At 37.7% G+C, this 19,081-nt stretch overlaps 1 protein-coding gene across 1 annotated transcript; it reads right to left on the bottom strand.

Moving 5' to 3' along the window:
- Nucleotides 1–3,501: 3,501 nt before the first annotated feature.
- Nucleotides 3,502–19,005, bottom strand: LOC144634991 (legumain-like). Its single transcript, XM_078494047.1, has 15 exons — nucleotides 18,748–19,005; nucleotides 15,447–15,544; nucleotides 14,072–14,102; nucleotides 13,488–13,538; nucleotides 11,554–11,639; nucleotides 10,852–10,927; nucleotides 10,487–10,549; nucleotides 9,853–9,922; nucleotides 8,899–9,017; nucleotides 8,194–8,283; nucleotides 7,385–7,477; nucleotides 5,946–6,062; nucleotides 4,972–5,136; nucleotides 4,405–4,472; nucleotides 3,502–3,840 (listed from the first exon to the last, which is right to left on the bottom strand). The coding sequence occupies exons 1-15, from the start codon at nucleotides 18,874–18,876 to the stop codon at nucleotides 3,780–3,782; spliced, it is 1,317 nt and encodes a 438-aa protein (XP_078350173.1). The 5' UTR covers nucleotides 18,877–19,005; the 3' UTR covers nucleotides 3,502–3,779.
- Between the last annotated feature and the right edge of the window lie 76 nt (nucleotides 19,006–19,081).

Here is a 19,081-nt window from a genome sequence, read left to right as displayed (position 1 = left end):
TGAAAAATGCCCGGATCGATAGTGCCCGCCCGTGACTGTTTTTTGTAAACAAGCTGCCTGCAGACAAAAAAACCCAACCAAATTCACTGCATTTAGTGGGTTTCTTGTCTGGTTTTGTTTCGTCTGTTAAATTTCGGCTTTCAATTAAGTTTTTTATCCTGAAAAGTAAAAATAATTCACGATGCTCGTTTTTGTATGGGCGCGCGGAAGAAAATTTAGTGGTGAACAATAAAGACAATAGAGTGTTTCTGTTTCGGAGCTATTCTCTGTTGAAGTAGAAACGACGGGGATTAGCAGTAAACACTTCAACACTCCATGTTCTGCCAACGTACTTTATTAAGTCTCACAAACTGTACTGGTCGGCAACGTTTACAACTCTGATCAGTTGATCTTGCTCGCGCGCTTATAAAGGCGCCAAACTTGAGCTGCCAATCAACTGCCAAAAACACTAAACTTAAAATTTTGCAGTGGTCGCAAAATTACGCTTCTGCTCGGACGGAATGCTCGCAAAATTTTAAAAAGGACGGAATGCCCGCAAAATTTTAGTGGGTGCTCGTTTGCTCGTGCTCACATATTTTTACAAGTGCTTGCCTAAAAGTGTAGGCCAAGTTTTATTGGAGGTAGCTTTTTGAAAAGTGTTCGTTGCTTGCAAGACTCTCTTTTGTCAATACTCTTGCTCGCAAAGAAATATGCGCTGCTCGTGTGCTCTCAAATGCTCGAAAAGACCATTCGATACCCCTTATATTTAACATTACTTGTGGCAATGGCAACTCCAGAGCGTACATTTTCTGCCCTTCTACGTCTAACGAAAAGCACCATGAAACAGGAACGTCTAAACTGCCTAGTAATGCATTGTCACAAATCGATTAAGGACACACCGTTATTGAAGACATTTTGGGAAATTTGATTAGAAGGATGCCTTATAACGGGCGAGGGGTATGCGCTTGGCTTGGAGTATATTGGACACCCCTACGTTTCAAAACGCTCCGCCACCTCTGTATAGTGTATGAAAAGTGTAAAGTATTACTTTATACAACTGATTGTTTAGGTTTTCTCGTAACTTTCGATCGCTACATTTTTCACTTTGTAGTGTGAAGTAATATGTCTTAACTCAGTTTAGTATAAAGTGTACAGTATTGTTCAAAGATTGATAAAAGTCCGAAGTCTGAAGTAAAAGTCAGATTCAAACATAGACCAGCGTTTGGCGATGGAACGATCTGACTTTGGTTCGGAGCAATCTGACCGTTGATTCATTCCCTAATTTGATAACTTCTTCTTTTAAAACTTGCAATGGTATATTGCAATTCCTGCGTTTTGAATGGCTGACAGCCAATGGTATATGAGCTCATATAGCCCTCTAATTGTTTCAGCATAACCCACTGACCGATCTTTTAAACTCAGAATATCGCTAGAATTGATTTATTGAAGGATTTGATTAATAAACCCTCAGTTTGTTTTTGTTCACTGCAATAAATATTCATTGTCACATGTATTAAACCTTGCATCTCAGACTGCGAGGTTAAATTGATGCAAACTTATGTTATATGTTTACATTAAACATGTAGAGAGTAGAGACGCAGCATATGACTGTTTTATCACATCTTTATTACAAAACCTACTAACATTTTACATGCAAAAAGCGATTACAACACATACAGAGTGATTTTCAATTGAGCGCCAAAAGAAATCTGGCATTGCTTCAATTTCGCTTTGGAACGATCAACACGGTGGGATGCAATGACTTGCTCACATACAGCAATTTTCGATTGAGTGTCGAAAGTGATAAAAATCTTGCGCCACTTACTTAACCAATCAAAAGTAAAACCAAAACCACTTTTCCACGTTTTCCCGCGCTTTGCGGCAGTCACATGCACTTGCTTCGAGTTTTGATTGGTTCACTGGATTGTCTGTGTCCTTTGTGATTGGCAAGAGTGATATCTTTGGTTTTACGACACTCAAACTCTAACGAAAATTGCTCTTATGTTTTCCCGCGGCTGGAATCGGTCACGTGCATTTGCTTTGAGTTTTGATTGGTTCATCGCGTAGGTTACGTTTGTCGTGATTGGCCAATGTGAGATTGCATCATTGCTGTGGATTTGGTTTCGCGCCACAACTGGAAACCACTCCTCTAGTCTAACTAACAAATACAAACGCTGATTAATTTCTATATTTATGTGCTATGATTAATGGTTATGTCACCTTTGAACTAAGCGTAAAAAAGTGCAGCAAAAACCCGGATATGTCTTCTAAGGAAAAAGGGAAAATTGTGTGTCGAAAAATGTGACCGCGGCCAGGGCTTGAACCCGGACTGCTGGATCCTAAGCCCAGCGACTGAACATGAGGCCACCACGCCTCTAAAAGTTTTTTTTCCTGACTTAAAAGCCCGTAAAATTATCTACGTCTTGCTTAGTACCTGTTACAATCAACAAATCCATTTTGACTTGAGGTAAACCTAAAGGACTATGCTTAAATTGATTATCTTGACATTTTAGTTTTGTTTTACGCCATTCACTGTAACCCGCAGAGATGTAAATATTTGTTAAATAAACCCTTAGTTAAAAAAACCTCAGTTTTACACATAAATACACTTAAAACAAATTAAAACCTTTTGTTGCAACTCAGGCGTGCTCGTAAATATAAAGAAAAAAAAAAGCAAAGAAGTGGATCTTCAGGCAGACGTCTTCAGCATCAAAATGTCAATTATCTATCTTTATTTTCTGAGAATTGTTTTGGAGAGAAATCAAGACAAAATTCCCTAGTTGATAGCTTTCGTTATTTTTGTAGCATGTCTGTTTGTAATAACAAGGCATTCAGATACTTAACGGAGAACGTAAAAGTCACATAATGGGTGTTTTTATACTAGAGTTGAATTATCCGTCTGAACGAGCTTGAGCAAGTATTTTTGGTGTGTGTTGGCTACGAATCTCTGTATAAAGACGTTCCAAAGACGGCTTATTCCTCAAGACGAACCATTTGCTTGTGTATATTGAGCGACGAACTGAGGGATAAGTGCGTCTGATATGTTCCGTCTAGTTTCTACACTCAGAGAGAGGCAGGAAACAACAGACGGGTAATTCATTTGGGCAGAATATGCGTGTCTAGTATAAAAGGGCTAATGTAAGTGTTAGTATCAGCTCTTGTACTTAAGAAGCACAGAGCCACCATCTCTTGTCCCCTCTTTTCTGGGGGAAGTCTACTTGTTTAAAAAGCGTTTCCTTTTTAATTTAATTGGGTTAATAAAGACCAGAGCGATCAAGCTGCCAATACTGACTATAAGAAGAAGACTTTTAAGTTTGAAACCTCAGCCCAAGCAATTTATATAAATTTATCTAACATAAAACTATTTACTGTGCTTACTTTTATACATGTACTATTTTCCCCCCCCCCCCTTCTCTCTTCCCTTCATACTTACTTATTACATTGTTTCTTCCTACAGTTGCGAAGCTTACTATTTGACATCTATTTAAAATTAAAAAAAAAATAGAGCGGTTTTCATTTAAGTGTCGACAGTAATCCGAAATTGATTTGGTTTTGCTTCACTGTACCCTCCGATTGGCTTAAAAATCTCGCGCCACCTTCTTAACCGATCAGATGCTAAGCCACAACCAATCGCGACGAGGTCGTACGCGTTTTCCCGCGCTTAGCGCTGGTCACGTGTTTTCGCTCCGTGCTCTTATTGGTTCACCGTGTTCTTTCACTTTTGCTCTGGTTTTTAGTTTGACGACACTCAAATGAAAACGGCTCTAAAACACTTAAAGGTTTCCGGGTCACACCATCATCTAAAACTGGATACCGTTAGGTTTGTCCTCGCCACACTGCTCGTTGATTGCGGACACAATCCTGTTGAAAATAATCAGATTAATTCTAATTTCAGTAAACAGAATATTTAAGAGATTAAACAAAAGGGCACTTGCATTTCTTTTAAAATTAAATTACAGTTTGTGTAAAATTTATGACGTATTTATTTGCAACGTACACGTATAGCCATCGCATTTGCCCGCTGGAATTTTTTCATTGTTTTCGAGCTAAAAAAAAAAATAATAAAAAAAACCAACAAATGCGACGGCTATACGTGTATATTGCAAATAAATTTTCCCATCACAAACACCTTGGGCCCACCTTAAAAAAAAGCCCCCCCCCCCCCACCACCCCCGACAACAAATACAAAATCCCCTAAAAGCAGGTAAAATTACACCTAGTACATAGTTTTATTGCAGAAGCTGACAAGAACTGACAAAGAGTTAACAAAAATATGAAATTTTTTGACGATCAATTATTCTTGCAAATGTGCCTGATAAAGTAGTTTGATGTGTGCAGAAATTTGATGTTCACTCTTGCAGGTTACAGGTTAAAGGGGGCGAGATTTATATATTAACAGTACATGTACAAAGTTATCATGCTTACAGCTCAGCTGAGATGTTCTCCTCACACAAGTTGGAAAGTGCATAGACATGGCGAAGGGCGTGTTCATTCTGTGAAAATAAAGTAACAATACTAATAAGAGGCTATACTTAGTGCGCAGTCCGTGAATGATGTGGCACGTCACGGCACGGCACGGCACAGTTAAAGTTGTACCAAAGATGCTGGAAATTACCTGAAAGGCTGCTCAAAAATTGCTCCACGGTCCAAAAAGTTGCTCGAAAGTTGTTTCAAAAAAATACAGAACGCTGCTTTTTATGAAGAAATTTTCTTCAAATTTATGCTAATTTCCCTGTTAGGGCACGATTTCTAAGCATTTTCATGCATTTCACTGCAACAGAAGTATCTAAATAAGGCCAAATTTTGTTGAATAACAAGGATTTCTTTTACTAAGAACAATCCTGAAGATACTGATGACGTCATGTTTGCTGACGAGTTTTTAATGCTGAATTAGCCGAAAGTTGAAACATATTAATTTGGAACCTCCTCGGAAATCTTCGGCAAACTTTTTTCATCTCCGATAAAAGTTTAAATAGAAATAGCAAACATTACCTTTCCCAGATTGTAACAATTCTTTGAGAAAGTCTTCACAGCTTGCTCGTAGCAGTGAAAGTCTTGAGGATCAGCAGGGCTATTCAGCACTCGCATCTTCTGTTCTTCAGAAGACACAACTTCCTCCACAATCAATTCCATGGTTTTGCGGATTTCTTCCTTCAGCTGTTTGCAGAAACAGGGAAAATTGATCAAAGGAAGCTACAGAGTTTTCAGATTTCACAGCACGGACTAATTCAAAGAACATACAGTCAAAAAGGTTGCATTTTTACTCAAAATTCACGACATGGTTCTAACATATGCATTGTTGCCACTTGAAAAAATGTCAATGTTTTTTTTAAAATCGTCTACGACTTTTTGACATCTTATCTGTATGTACAAATTTGTACCTCAAATTGGATTTGAAGTTCTTGATTTATATACTGCATCTTTATTAAATTATACTGTGGAAAAATTTTATAAGGAACTCTAAAGTTAAAGAAATTGACTCGCTAGTCAAATCTTTATTAACCAACCCTCAATTTTCTTGACTTTCTGAATTTCCATAGCGTTAATCTCTGTTGCCTTGAATTGTGATTTCTTATTTATATATTCATATATTTTTTTATATGCACCTAATTGCAATAACACTGTCATATGAAAAAAGAAACATGAAAAAGCCAAAAATAAATAGCTTTATCATCAAAGCTAAATGAATTTACAGGAAACTCACCAGTTTATAACAGTACACTCATTGATCGTGTTTTAAGATAAACTGATTTACGTGTAGGCCGTTTCTTCGGGCTAATTTTAAACATATCGTTGCAATGCGTAATTGATTCCTATTTGCCTTAATTTTTCATTTTGCTTTTTTCCATGTTAACATTATTGCAATTAGGTGTATTTATTAGTTTGAACCATTTTGTGGGACCCATTTGCAGTAAGGTTTGTCTTTATTTGTACTTGCATAAGAACCTACACAGTACTCCCCTCACCTTGTACAATTCCTCAATTTCCCTGATAATTTCTTGTTTTTCTGTCTTGGATCTGGCATCTCTTAAGCGGCTCTGGAGGATTTTGAGATGGACATCTGGTGCAGGCACCGCATCAGTCTGAAATGGTACGACAAAAACATTCACAATTGATACTTGATTTTCGAATGAACAAAAGTGTCCAGTAGTGATAGACCGGGTGAGAGTAGTTTTGAAAAGAACTGTTGTTGGTGACTGACGTTTCGACAACCTGCGCGGAGGTCATCTTCAGGCTATGTTTATACAGGACCGGTCCGGAACGGATCCGGTCCGATTTTCGGACCGGATAGGCCTTCTGTTTACACGGGACCGTTCTGGAACCGGTCCGGAACAGATCCAAAACTGGACCTGCTATTTTGCAGGTCCAGTTATGGATCCGTTCCGGACCGGTTCCAGAACGGTCCCGTGTAAACGTAGCCTCAGAGTCAAGTGAAAAGCTGTTGTCAGTCGATGATGTTATAAGGCTGGTCCGTTGAGGCTGATTGGTCAGTTTTGCTGTGATGTTATTGGCTGTAAGACTAGTGTTAAGTTTGTCAGCAGTAAATTCCTGGGTTTAAACCTTTACTTAAGTGTCCGGCGTTATTAGCAGCAAATAGTTTTGTTTGATATGTACGTGTTGTAGTATGGACAGCTCTTTTTTGCTGCAGCCTCCAATATGGAATGCATGCAACAACAACAACAACAACAACAACTTTAAAAGGTAAATTAAAAAGGCAGCCCAGGGCTGATGTGAACCTTAATAAAATAAAACTGTTTTAAATTAACATTGCAAGCAATAAATTAAGTCAAAAAAAAATCAGCAACGAAAATGTTCGGACTAATAAATTTCGGGGGATAAACTTCGGACAAAAAAACAACGTTGGGACGATTAGTGACATTTCGGATGTTTTGGGTTGAAATTTACTCTGAGCGGCTTTTTCATGGAAGAATTAAACAGAACACGATATCTGCTGCTATTATGATATCATGAAGCTACGATGAAGTTGAACCACAAGCACTACTTATTGAACGAACATGGCACCCCCCCCCCACGAAACAAGCTAACAGCTTGAAGAACTGAAACTAATAATCGTTTTAAACTTTGCTGGCTTCCAGCGCTGAACCCCTCACATTCTTAATTGGTTATGTCACGTAAGATTTGGGCTACTCACGTTCTTAATTGTTATATAACGTTTGTAAATTTGACAAGTCACGTTTTTTTCTACAAGAACTATAGAGTGACACTTTACAAGTCACGCGCTTTGATCACCCACAGCGAAAGTATTCCCTTGAGAAATTAAAACAGTCCCTTGAGAGTTAACAAGAATGTGGTTCCAGATTACCCAACTTAACCGCTATTCTCCTTCCTTTGGCTTGTAAACAAGCAAAAAAGTCGAAAAAATTCTCTTGAAGTCAATCCTTACAATTGGTTCACCGCTGTACTCTTCTGGGGAAACTCCAGAACCTTTTCCACTTCCGTCACCTTGATAGTCTTCCAAATCCTCATCTTCAAAATCCTGAAAATAACAGCCAAACATTGCAACATATAAATATATTGTGATGTTTTAACAATTTTAAAATGAACTGTTTCTACATTTTTGTCCATTAGAATTCTTGATACATACGATACATTTCGTATTTATTTTGTATCTATTTTTATAGTTGATGTGATGTCGTACACGATTATATCAACTCAATAAATGTAGATGTAGATGGCAGAAAACCAACGCATGCTATATAACATACACCTAATTGCAATAAGGTTGCCATAGAAAAATAGGAAAAGGTCAAATAGTAATTTATTAAATGCATGCATGAAATTTATTCGTACAATATGGCCTCAAAATGCCTCAAAATACGAATGAAAAAGTGGACTCAAAGTGTGCCGTTTTCTGTAAATGCTACCAGTTATAAAACTATGCTAATTAATTCCTATTTACCTTTTTTCTTTTTTTCTATGACAACGTTATTGCAATTAGGTGTATTTGTATGGATGTGAAATTTGATCACGAGAGTTTTACTTTCCCTTTTGTTTATTTTTAGATTTTTGAAGAAGTTAAATATTTTTGACAAATCTATACAAACTCTTGTATCACTTATGCTCAGACATGAAGTACGTTTTAGTTACCTGTGTTATAACAATGCAATTTGAAATTTTATGTATATAAATTCAAAACATAAATTAATATTACATAAATTATGCAGCAAGAATTAAACCATAAAACCAACAAACCATGTCTCCATACTGCATAACATGGCTGGTGTTTGTCTCCTTTTTAACAATTTGGAATTGCTGCTCGAGCGTCTCTTTACTGAGATCAACCTGCAAAATTAATTATTTAACATTAATATTTTTTAATAATTAATAAAAAAGCAAGGTAGAGTGTGCATTGAGCCAAGTGGCTCATACCACCAGAGCTTATTTTTTTTATAATAATAAACATTTTTATAGCGCCTATCCATGCCTGCTCTAGGCGCTTTACAAATCTATAAAAATTCGTTAAAATTAGCTGAATAAATCTTAAAAATTAAAAATGTACATTAAAAGTAATAAAAAGTAAAAATCGCTAAGAGTAGTAAGTTTTTTTTAAAAAGATAAGTTTTGAAGTTTTTTTCATAGAGCATTATTTTGCATTCCTTTTCCCAGTTCCCCGCATATGTGAGAAGCTACTAAGACTGAAGTAAGACAAATGAACTGTTTATCCAAACAGGCCAACCAGTCTGACGGGTCAAAGTGGACCACTTCTAGAGGTGGTCCCGAATATTTCGGTCAGACCTAACCGAAATGGACCTTTTCATTTGACTTCCAACCAAAATTTCCAAAATATTTGGCTAAATGGAAAGTACCCAAGGAGTTGTCCTATTATAGAGGTGTCCGTAAGGAATGGTTCCACTGCATGTTAGTGCCTTTCTGCATACAAGTACTACACCTACATACCGCATCCGAATTTTCCATCCACTTGACAGAGTACACGTCACCAAGGTAAGTCTGGCGCTTTTTGTCAAAGTAGCAAGCATAGGAAGACTCATGGGTATTAGCAGCAGTAGTCGCATACACTGAAACAAAACCAAAAAAGTCTCAAAAATTAAAATACAGTGGAACCCCGATATATTGATCCTCAATTATTATAATGATATTTCCAGTATAAGAATGAATATTCTATGTCCCGACAAAAAATATTATACAGTAATAAAAATGTATGGAACAGAACCCTGATATAACGATCTTCGATATGGCGATATTCCCGATATAACAATATTATCAGTACACAGTCACAATTTAAGCAACACATTGAATTTAATACAATATAGCATTACAGTAATCGAGTGATCTCTAACGTTTCTGTCAAAAGCTTTGTACAATGATTTGCATGCTTGAATTGTTACATTTGTGAATCACTTGATACTCGTTACAAATTTAATTAATAAATAATGTACAGTAAAAACAAAAGCAAGTATATGTTAGGTTAACCCCAATATAATGATATTTTCGGTTATTTTACGGCCATCATTACACGTATTGGGAGTTTTGATATAAGGATTCCTTGATATAACAATATAATTTCACTGCTCCCTTGGCATATCGTTATATCGGGGTTCCACTGTATTTAATTTTCTTGACTGCTGACTTGTGATTTCTCTAAACTACAGCAAGTTACAAATACCCCCCCCATGCATGGTTTGGAACTGGCACTAGTTACACATGCAATATAAATATTCTCAATGAAGTTGACCTCCCCACCAAAAATTCACCATTGATGTTAAGAATTACGAAATGCCCAAAAATGATTTGCCACCTAAAACCATCTTGAGCATTTCCTTAGAAACTGCTCTAGATATGTAGTTAAGAAGGATCCCCCCTTAATTTCCAAGACACGTTCAGGTGACTTACCATTGATATTTGTCTTGAGTTTCTTATGAAACATGGATCCCGATTCACAAGCTTCAAGGTAGAACACCATCTAGAAATAATGAACATAAATGAAAATACAGTCAAAACTCTTGCAGGCAGCCAGGAGACAGTACCATTTAAATAATTAAAAGTGATCTCTTAAACACTGCTAGTTGACAAGGTGCACCACTTAGGGATGGCGAAACTGACTTTTTTTCCCAGAATACTGGCAGTTGTATTAGAAAGCAGCAGGTCATCTCAGGTGGGTGGGGTGCACAACCCCTTGCACCCTCCCCCTAGATCTGCCCCTGAGAATTCACATACGTGTTATGGTAATAAATCTGAGGGAACCGGAAATTGTCTACATTTTACTCTGTTATTAAAGCTTGGGGGCTGATTCGATTTAACCTTACACAGAAAGGCGATGTCCTAGCAGAGTGGCTCAAAGGTCACCCTTAGGCCCAGCAAGGAGCTCAAAGGTTACTCCTATAAAGCAGCAAGAAGGACTGACCACTGACGAACATTGTCCCACTGTCTCCAGGTTAACCTTGCTAAAATTATATTTAGCCACATTTAACTTATATTATAATAATAATTATTATATAATATATATAATAATAATTGTTAATCATACCCTGCTGAACTTCTTGTTTTCATACATTTCATTGATGGTTTCTATCAAGTCATGTGCCATAAGCTGAAAAAAGAAAATGAGAAATAAATGCTGTTAGAAGAAGTGATCTGTGATGTCTGTAACATTGTAGCATGTATGTACATGTACTTGCTAGAGTCAACAACAGAAAATACCACATACTGTGAAAGTAATGACCCCGTGAAAATAGCATCACTAAAAACCGCAATAAAATTTCAAGGTTGTTTGTTCCTTGAAATTGTCAACCATCCAGAAGTAGCAAGGGAAAAAGCTTGCTAAGTCCAAAAGAAATCAGTGTCATAATTTTTGGAACTTTTTGTTAATATGGACTATTAATCAAAACCTACCTCACTCTCTGGAAAGGCAATGAGTCCAGGGGCACCATGATCAGTAAAGAAAACAAAAATGTGGTCATTCGGTCCACTGGTGAGTAAATGATAATGTGAAATGATCAGCAATAAAACATATTACATTATAGGCTTAAGCTTGTGGGAGGTGCGATGGCCAAATGGTTAGTGCACTGGACTCTGGATCGAACGGTTAGGGTTAAGTCCTGGCCGGGGTCATTGTGTTGTGTTCTTGTGCAAGACACTTAACTCTCATAGTGCCTCTCTCCACCCAGGTGTATAAATGGGTACCAAGGAATTTAATGCTAGAGGTAACCCTGCGATATTCTACCATTCCATCCAGGGGGGAGTAGAAATTCTCCTAGTCGCTTCATGCTACCTAAACTGGGATAAGCTCAGGCCTGATGGGCCACTAGGCTCGATTGTAGTCCTAACCTACCTAGTACATTATACAGTCAACTTTCGTTAAAGCGGACACGCTCGGGGCGTCGTTTAGTGTCCGTAATAGCGAGAGTCCGTAATAACGGGAGTCATTTCCAGTCAAACCTTATTCGCCGGGGGATCTGGATTTTGTCCGTAATAATAGCGGGGTGTCCGCAAGGCGAGAGTTGACTGTAGGCTCATATTTTAAAAGCTACTACAGATACACTTATTTTATTTTTAACTAATACTGTAACAATAATACCACTGAAATACACCTACCTGTCAATCACTTTCCCACTTCCGATCCCACTCATGGCTTGCTTGTCTCCTTTCAGAATGTTCAAGAAGTTTTTAGGAGTCACATCCTAAAGAAGATGATCAGAACATTGTGGTTACTCTGTAAAATTAATACTGAGTGGACATTGCATCGGTGGTGGTGCAGTGCCCTACAGATTTAGCTCATTCTGGGTTCAAGCCCTGGCTGGGTCCTGTGCAGCATTGCATTCTTCTTGGGTTACTAAATTATATCGTGCACTCTAACAACTTACAGTGCCTTGCTCCACCAGGCATCCAAATGGGCACTGCTCAACTGTTAGTGTAGCCTCTTGGCTACACTAACAGGAGGAGGGGTAGGAATAACCTGGACAAGCAACACATCCAGGGAGGGGAGAGGGGAGCAGGAGAAACCACAACACTCCTACACTTCATACTACATGTATATATGAGCTCTGGGAGTGTGGGCCCGCCAGTGATTTGGCCTTGGTGCTGACTTAATTACCTAAAAAATCAACTACCAGTAGTTAGAAAAAACCTAACTAGTTAAAATATAAAATTAACTGAGATCAAAAACTAACTGCAACATATTACTAGTTTTGCAGTGATGCCTAAGTAATGCTTCAAAACCTAGATTGGGTTATTCCAGAAAAAATACACACACCCCCGACGGATGGCAAAACTTTTTGACCCCCCCTCCTGCCCAGATTTCCAAGCTCAAGGACCCCCCCTCCTGCCCAGATTTCCATTTTTTTAAAGGCCCTAACTGGACACAACAGGCAATAGAAAAGACGCAACCTTTCTTCCAAAAGATCCCTGTTTATTATAACCTTCAAAACTGGGCTAATATTGTGAATTTTGCGGGTCAAATATCAACATTTCAAATCAGATTATGTAAACGATCGCGTGTGTATTTATAAAGTGATCTCCAGTACACTCTCCTCGAAAATGCCACCTGCTTTTTTCCGTCACACAACAAACGTACAAGATAAGAAATATGTAAGTCTTAAAACGTATGTAAATGTAAGAAGAAAAAAACCGGGAAAAAAGTCCTTAATGCGCTAATATAGAAAACTATAATTTCGGTTGTCGGTGTCGTCGGTGACAAGGCGGCCTAAAATTGGCGCGTGTTTACAAGATCGAGTTCCCGCTGTTAGGACTATTAGTGTGACATTTACTTGAGCTTATCAATAACTTGTAAAGCTTTTCGAACTACAATAATTTTAAATTTTGTTACCTATATGGGTCTGTAGGTCAACTGGAACTCTTCCCTTTCTTTCAAAGAATTCAAAGTTTTCATGCAGGCGTAATGTCCACGTTCTGGCTTTCATAAACTTGTTAACATATCGGTCGTAAGGCATGGATTAATACAGTGGAAGAAGCCAAATAATACACAAATTGTGTATACGCATGTTAGCCAGCAAAACAAGTTCTCGGGTTGGCTAAAATATACAGAAAAGTACAATCTGCAGCCGGCCCGATCGTCTTTTCTTCGCATTTTTCAAGGATGTTGCAAAGCACGGGCTCGGGTGGCCTGGGTACCGTAAAAATGTTCCAGGCGTTGCATGCTCGGTTGACAGTGTTTTTTCCGATCGTAAAGTTGTTGTTATCCATTTATCGCGCTGGTTTTTCATGAATAAAAGGACCTATGAAGGTAAACTTGAAGCACATGAGGTAAGAACACCATAAACTGGAAGACTACAAGATTTTCCGATGCAAACTTCTTATTTAAGTGGTAAAACTTATCGATCGAGTTAAAGTTAAAAGTGACCCCCGAGGAAGAATTTTTAGGTTCAGAACACCCCTCCCGCCCGGATTTCCCAGGTCATTTACCCCCCCTCCTGCGAGAATTTCCAGTTTGCCATCCGTCGGGGAGGTGTGTATTTTATCTGGAATAACCCATTAATTAAAGAGGTATATACTTCTTGTTTCATTCTTACATCTTTAGTGTAGTCTTTTACAACCCCATGGTACACATCTTTTCCATTTGGCTACAAAAAAAATAAAGAAAGCATTCATTACACCTTTTTTATTACCATAATATTATGCTTCATTAACATAACATTTTTGAAACTTATGTTTTAAATTTCCACCACCACCACCACCACCACCACCACCACCAAGCAACCATGTATTATTAATTTTTGTTTATTTTATAAACCTACTAATAACAAGGTTTTTTGACAAATTTCCGAAGATTTCCAGCCTTTTTCCGAAGATTTTCAAAATGTTGTCCCGAGGTTAAACAAATGTTTTCCAACATTTTCCAAACTTTTTCAAAAAATTCTAAAGATTGCCAAAGGTTACGGAAGATTTCCAAGGAAGATCCGAAGATGTTTCGACTTAATATCGATACACTTTGGCTCATTCACCATTGAAACATGGTAAACTTGGTGATATTACACACACGTAAAAAATAAACGTAATTTTACACACATCGAGATACTGTTTTTCTTGGTGGTCAAAATCCCAATAAACAACTGCAATTTATGTAATAAATGATAGTAGTAATGGTTGTTGTTACCTTGTTGATTACGATGCCTGGTGTTGGATTCCTGATGAAAAACAAAACTTCATGTTAAACAAAAACTTGATACATGTGTATCATTATGTTGCAGTTACATGTTGTTTTTTATTTTAACTACCGGTAGTTTAATACAATGTAAATAAGTCACCGCCCCCAGGGGGGTACTTGGGATTTCAAGTGACAGGGATGATCAAAGGATTTTTTGGGGAAATTTTTGATTCCAGGATTTTTTTCGGGTAGGAAAAAATTTGGCAGGTATTTTTTTGATTTAAGTAGGGATATTTTTGGATATTAAAAACAATATGAAGATACGTGGAAGTGACTTGTTTTGCTGTTGATTTTTGAGGGGTCATTTTTTGATCCAGGGATTTTTTGGAAGTCCTACCTGGGATTTTTTTTGGGTCTTGACTTTTGCCCCCATTCGATCATCCCCATCATTTGAAATCCTGAGTACCCCCCATGGGTCCCCGCCACCAGCCCGCTTGCTTATAACGCCCTCCCTTTCTGTTATCGCAATCCCCTATCAATGAAAACTGAACTCACCTTTTTTTTTAAGTGATGACAATCACTTAATGTCATAAGGGATCTGTATCATTTTCAGTAGTGTGTGATCCACTGATCAATAGAACCAAATGGGAATGGAAACTAGCTAGAGGAATACCGGTATTTTATGTTACACGAACAGAGATAACAAGTTAACAAGAAATTGCCCCGAAAAACACGAAGCAAAATACTTCTGGAAAACTAGTAAGAATGGACCGATACAAAGTATAAATTAATTAATGATTGATGACAAATATTTTAAATGTAGACATGATCACAACTGGGTCCGGATAATCTGCGAGCCAGCGAGCCATGCGAGCCACTTCGGTTAGCCTAAATAGCACATTGGTTAGCCTAAATAGCATTTAGGTTAGACTTAATAGCACTCTGGTTAGCCTACAGTTAGCTTAGGTAGCTTGCGGTTAGCCTTTTATTGGGATTAGGGATTTCTGGTTCGCACGCCTCGCGAGTCAAGTGAGCCATGCGAGCCATTCAGGTTAGCCTAAATAACACATTGGTTAGCCTACATAGCACCCCAGTTAGCCTTCATAGCACTCTGGTTAGCCTACAGTCGCACGGCTCGCTGCCTCGCATATTACCCTAACTCTCACAACTCTACATTTTTTAATACGATGGGTCTGTGTTGCTGGTCTGTGTAAACAATTATTACAGGACAGTGCCAAAAACTTTCAATTGAGGAAATGTATGAAGCTTAGATAACATTTCCAGAGGGTGGGGGGGGGGATCTTAGAAAAATTCCTTCTGTGGGGGAGGTATGGATAATTTATGGAACAACACAGTTTTCTTTTAATTACTGCTTTAAACTTACTGTTTGTTATTAGCAATGTCGTCAAACATCATAACCACAATGTTTTCATCAGGAATGCCATTTTTATGAAGAATCTGATAAGCGTGGCATGCATCCGCCTAAAACAGACAAAAAATATATAAACGTTTCATTTATATACCCACTTAGTTATCACTATCATCATAAATATTATCAATAATCATTAATAATTATTAATTTTTATTAATAGAGATTATGAGATCTTTGTGCTGACAAAAATAAAGTATGCTCTGTAACATGGTTGATGCATCTCTCAAGATCTGGAGGAGGGAGTGTGGAAGCAACCTCGCTGGCCGAGTGGTTAAGGCCTGGCTAAACTAGGAAACATTGTTGCGGAAACATTGTTCCTCGTCATGTTTCCTAGGTGGCTAAATTAGAGGGAAGCAAGGAAAATTAATGTTTTACCATTCTAGTGGCCTAACTAGGGCGTAATGTTCCGAGAACAAAGTGGCATGCATGCGCAAAGCTAGTCAACACTTCTTCCATGGTGGCTAAAACTGGGCAACATATGTTTCGGGAACAGAATTCGTGTTCGGGAAGCAAAAATGTTTTTGACTTGAGGCAGCAACATTTTTTGTTTCCATAAAGCAAAATTTGTTTCTGCAGCAAATGTTTCCCATGTGGCTTAACTTGGAAACATTTTTTGCGCCTGCAACCATGTATCCGCAACGAGTTTAACTCTACGGCTACCTTTGTAAATAGCCAACTGTTCTGCCTTTTATTTATTTTAGCTGTACATTCTTTGAACTTGCATGATAGTAGGTGTTAATTAAAAGTAATGTTTACTTGATAAATACTACGATTTGCAGTTGAGTACGACGCGAACAAAGTTTGGTGACGAAGTTTCAACATAACAACGGCATTGTTGTCAAGGGCAAACTTCTCTGTTACCATTGGTAACAAATTTGTTTTTGTAACTGCCTTGCTCGACAATCTCGATGCTTAAATAAATAAAAACACTACAAATATCGTCAGCAACACTTTATTACGCTTTCAAATAAAAAATTTATACACAGAGACAACGATAAAAGAAACAAATAACGAAATATATTATGCCTTAGCTGTTTTATATCGACGGTAACAGATCTGTGTTGAGAGTTGACGTTATGTTTAACGTGCGTCACTTTACCTTCCTCGTTAGAGTTACTGTTCAACTGAAATTTTATCGTTTTCCAACTCCAGGGATTTTCTAGCAGCTTTAAGAATTCCTCCAGCTTTAAATAATATATCTTTCTCAAGTGCAAAATGAATAATTCGCGAACTGAAATGAAGAACAGTTAGCGTTTCGTAAAGCTGACAAAAGCTAACACTATTTCGGATCGAAATTTCAAAATATTAGCCAATCAAAAAATTGCTCAATTAAAACTGACGCCATCTTGGATCGAAATTAGCCAATCAAAAAATTGCCCTGTTTCCCGAGAGGTCCTCCTTGTATAAAAGAACTTTGGCGGTCAGTACCTGTAACGACAAGTTACCAATGGAAACAGAGAAGTTTGCCCTTGACAACAATGCCGTTGTTATGTTGAAACTTCGTCACCAAACTTTGTTCGCGTCGTACTCAACTGGAAATCGTAGTAAATTGAAGGGCTCGCTGCAAAAAGGGCGGAAGTGATTTTGGCTAAAAATGAACATTGCCAAAACAACCGGAAAATCCGCGTGTGGGTTCGTTTACATCAGTGAAACATGGTAATGAATTTATTTTTGCCTACATTTGCTCCGTTTCTGAGAAATAACATATGCAAAAAACTAGGTTTTTCCAGTCGGCATCTTAAGTAGCATCTCTGTTTATATGGAACAAAGAAACTTCTAAAAATGCCGACTTGAAAACCCGAGCTTTTTGCATATGTTATTTCTTAAAAACGAAGCAAACACCAGGAAAAATAAATACAGTACAATGTTTCACATACGTAAACAAGCCCACAAAATTTTGAGCTGTTTTGTCAATGTTCTTTTTTTTAGCCAAAATCACTTCCGCCCTTTTTGCACCGAGCCCTTCAATTGCTTTTTTTTTTGTCAGAAAGTGATTATGAAATAGGCCCACTTTCTGCAGTCATCAACTGAGGGTATGCAAATCAACGGAAATTGAAACAGATGTTAAGGTAAATAACAATAAAATTATTACATTAAAACATGAGTTCAGGATTAGACCCGGATAGGTGGGGTGAGGGGGGGGGGGAGGGGGTGAACTCCCATATGAGAGGAACAGGGGTGCTTGTCATCTTGCTTAGAGTTGTGAATTGCAGATTTTGTTATCACTTGGGGTGTTCAGGACAAAATGTTCACCTTTAGCCATCAAGGTCTTGTTTAGGATTGTACAAGAAGTAATAAAACACTGTTGCACTGGGTGGGCAGTTTAGACCATACAGGCATGAAGACTGGTATTCAACATGGGATCAAAAAAGCTTCAGCCACACCCAAAGTGGTCTTCTTCAGGGGATGCTCATCAAGAAATTTGAATAATTTTAATTTGATGATGAGCATCCCCATCCACTTCATATGAGAGTCCCCCCTGAAAGTTTAGAGGACTTGCAATAAGTCAACTGTGTCTGTTCAGACTCCTTGACAAAATTACTTTATTTTAGGGAGTGTCACTTCTTGTGTGATTTCACTTTCAATTCTAGTAATTTTATCTTTGTACTATAAGTCAGATCTCCCATGAGCCAGTAACCTGTCAGTTTTGTCTTTAATTTCAGTTTTATAAAACAACATAATTATTTAAAAAATCAGTCCCAATTAGGTGATATTCGAATCGATGAACAATAATTGATCGAAAAGAAAACTTGTTTCAAAAAGTGAAATTTTACTTAATCTTGTTAGTCTGTTCAAGTACATCTGTTTAAGTATATCCTAGCTAGCGGGTGATCTACAGTACGATAAACACGATTATCTCGTGACTTTTATTTTTGGAAAATGGGTCATGTACTGTACTGAGTTTGCACTTTCGAAAGATGAAAACGGAGTTTCCTTCAATTCCGCGTGTAATAAAGGCAATTATTGGAAAAATGCGGTATTAAAGAGAGCTAATATCGACCCTTTGATCTATCTTGCCAGGTTTTTGTCCCTTTGTTAGCAGTACAGCTCAATAACATGCACAAAGGAAATATTTTAAGAGAAAACAAAAAATAACTCAATTATTAAAGTAAAGTTTGTCCACTCATAGCGATGATTGCAGATTAAACGACTCCTTAATTGAATTCTTAAAAGATAAGGCCTACGTAAGCTTATAACAAGAGGTGTTTTTTTTCTTTTCGCGAGAAGCTTGAAATCATTACATAGAATTTACCTGATGTCTGTAATTGTACCAGCCACTAGATCCCGCAACAACAAGTGCCCAATGCTTGCCTTCGGCACCAAACGTTTCTTCAGAGGCCGCGAGAAGTGAAAGGCCGATAAAAAGTAGTTCAGACAACATCTTGTCCTTTGAAAAGCAATCAAACCTCAAAAGAACTAGCAAACAGCACAATCGCACAGAAAGAATGCGAAATTTTCAATTTGTAAGTGTTGTTTTGCTGACCGAATCTCGTGATCAAAACGGAGCTTACTTCTTATAAGCAAACATGAAGTGTCTCTCAGCATTCACACAGCGGTATTTTGACCAGCGGTATTTTCTAAAGTCG

This window comes from Oculina patagonica, chromosome 13 (assembly GCF_052425735.1).
Source record: "Oculina patagonica isolate OP01 chromosome 13, crgOcupat, whole genome shotgun sequence".
Lineage (NCBI taxonomy): Eukaryota > Metazoa > Cnidaria > Anthozoa > Scleractinia > Oculinidae > Oculina > Oculina patagonica.
This window is presented reverse-complemented; position numbering and strand designations above follow the sequence as displayed.

Coding starts and splice junctions, on each gene's coding strand:
- LOC144634991 (XM_078494047.1), bottom strand. CDS start 18,876: ATGTTGTCTGAACTACTTTTTATCGGCCTTTCACTTCTCGCGGCCTCT. Junction 9,923..10,486: donor AAAACAAGAAGTTCAGCAGG/GTATGATTAACA, acceptor CATTATTTCTAG/ATGGTGTTCTACCTTGAAGC. Junction 7,478..8,193: donor TTATGCAGTATGGAGACATG/GTTTGTTGGTTT, acceptor TGTTATTTTCAG/GATTTTGAAGATGAGGATTT.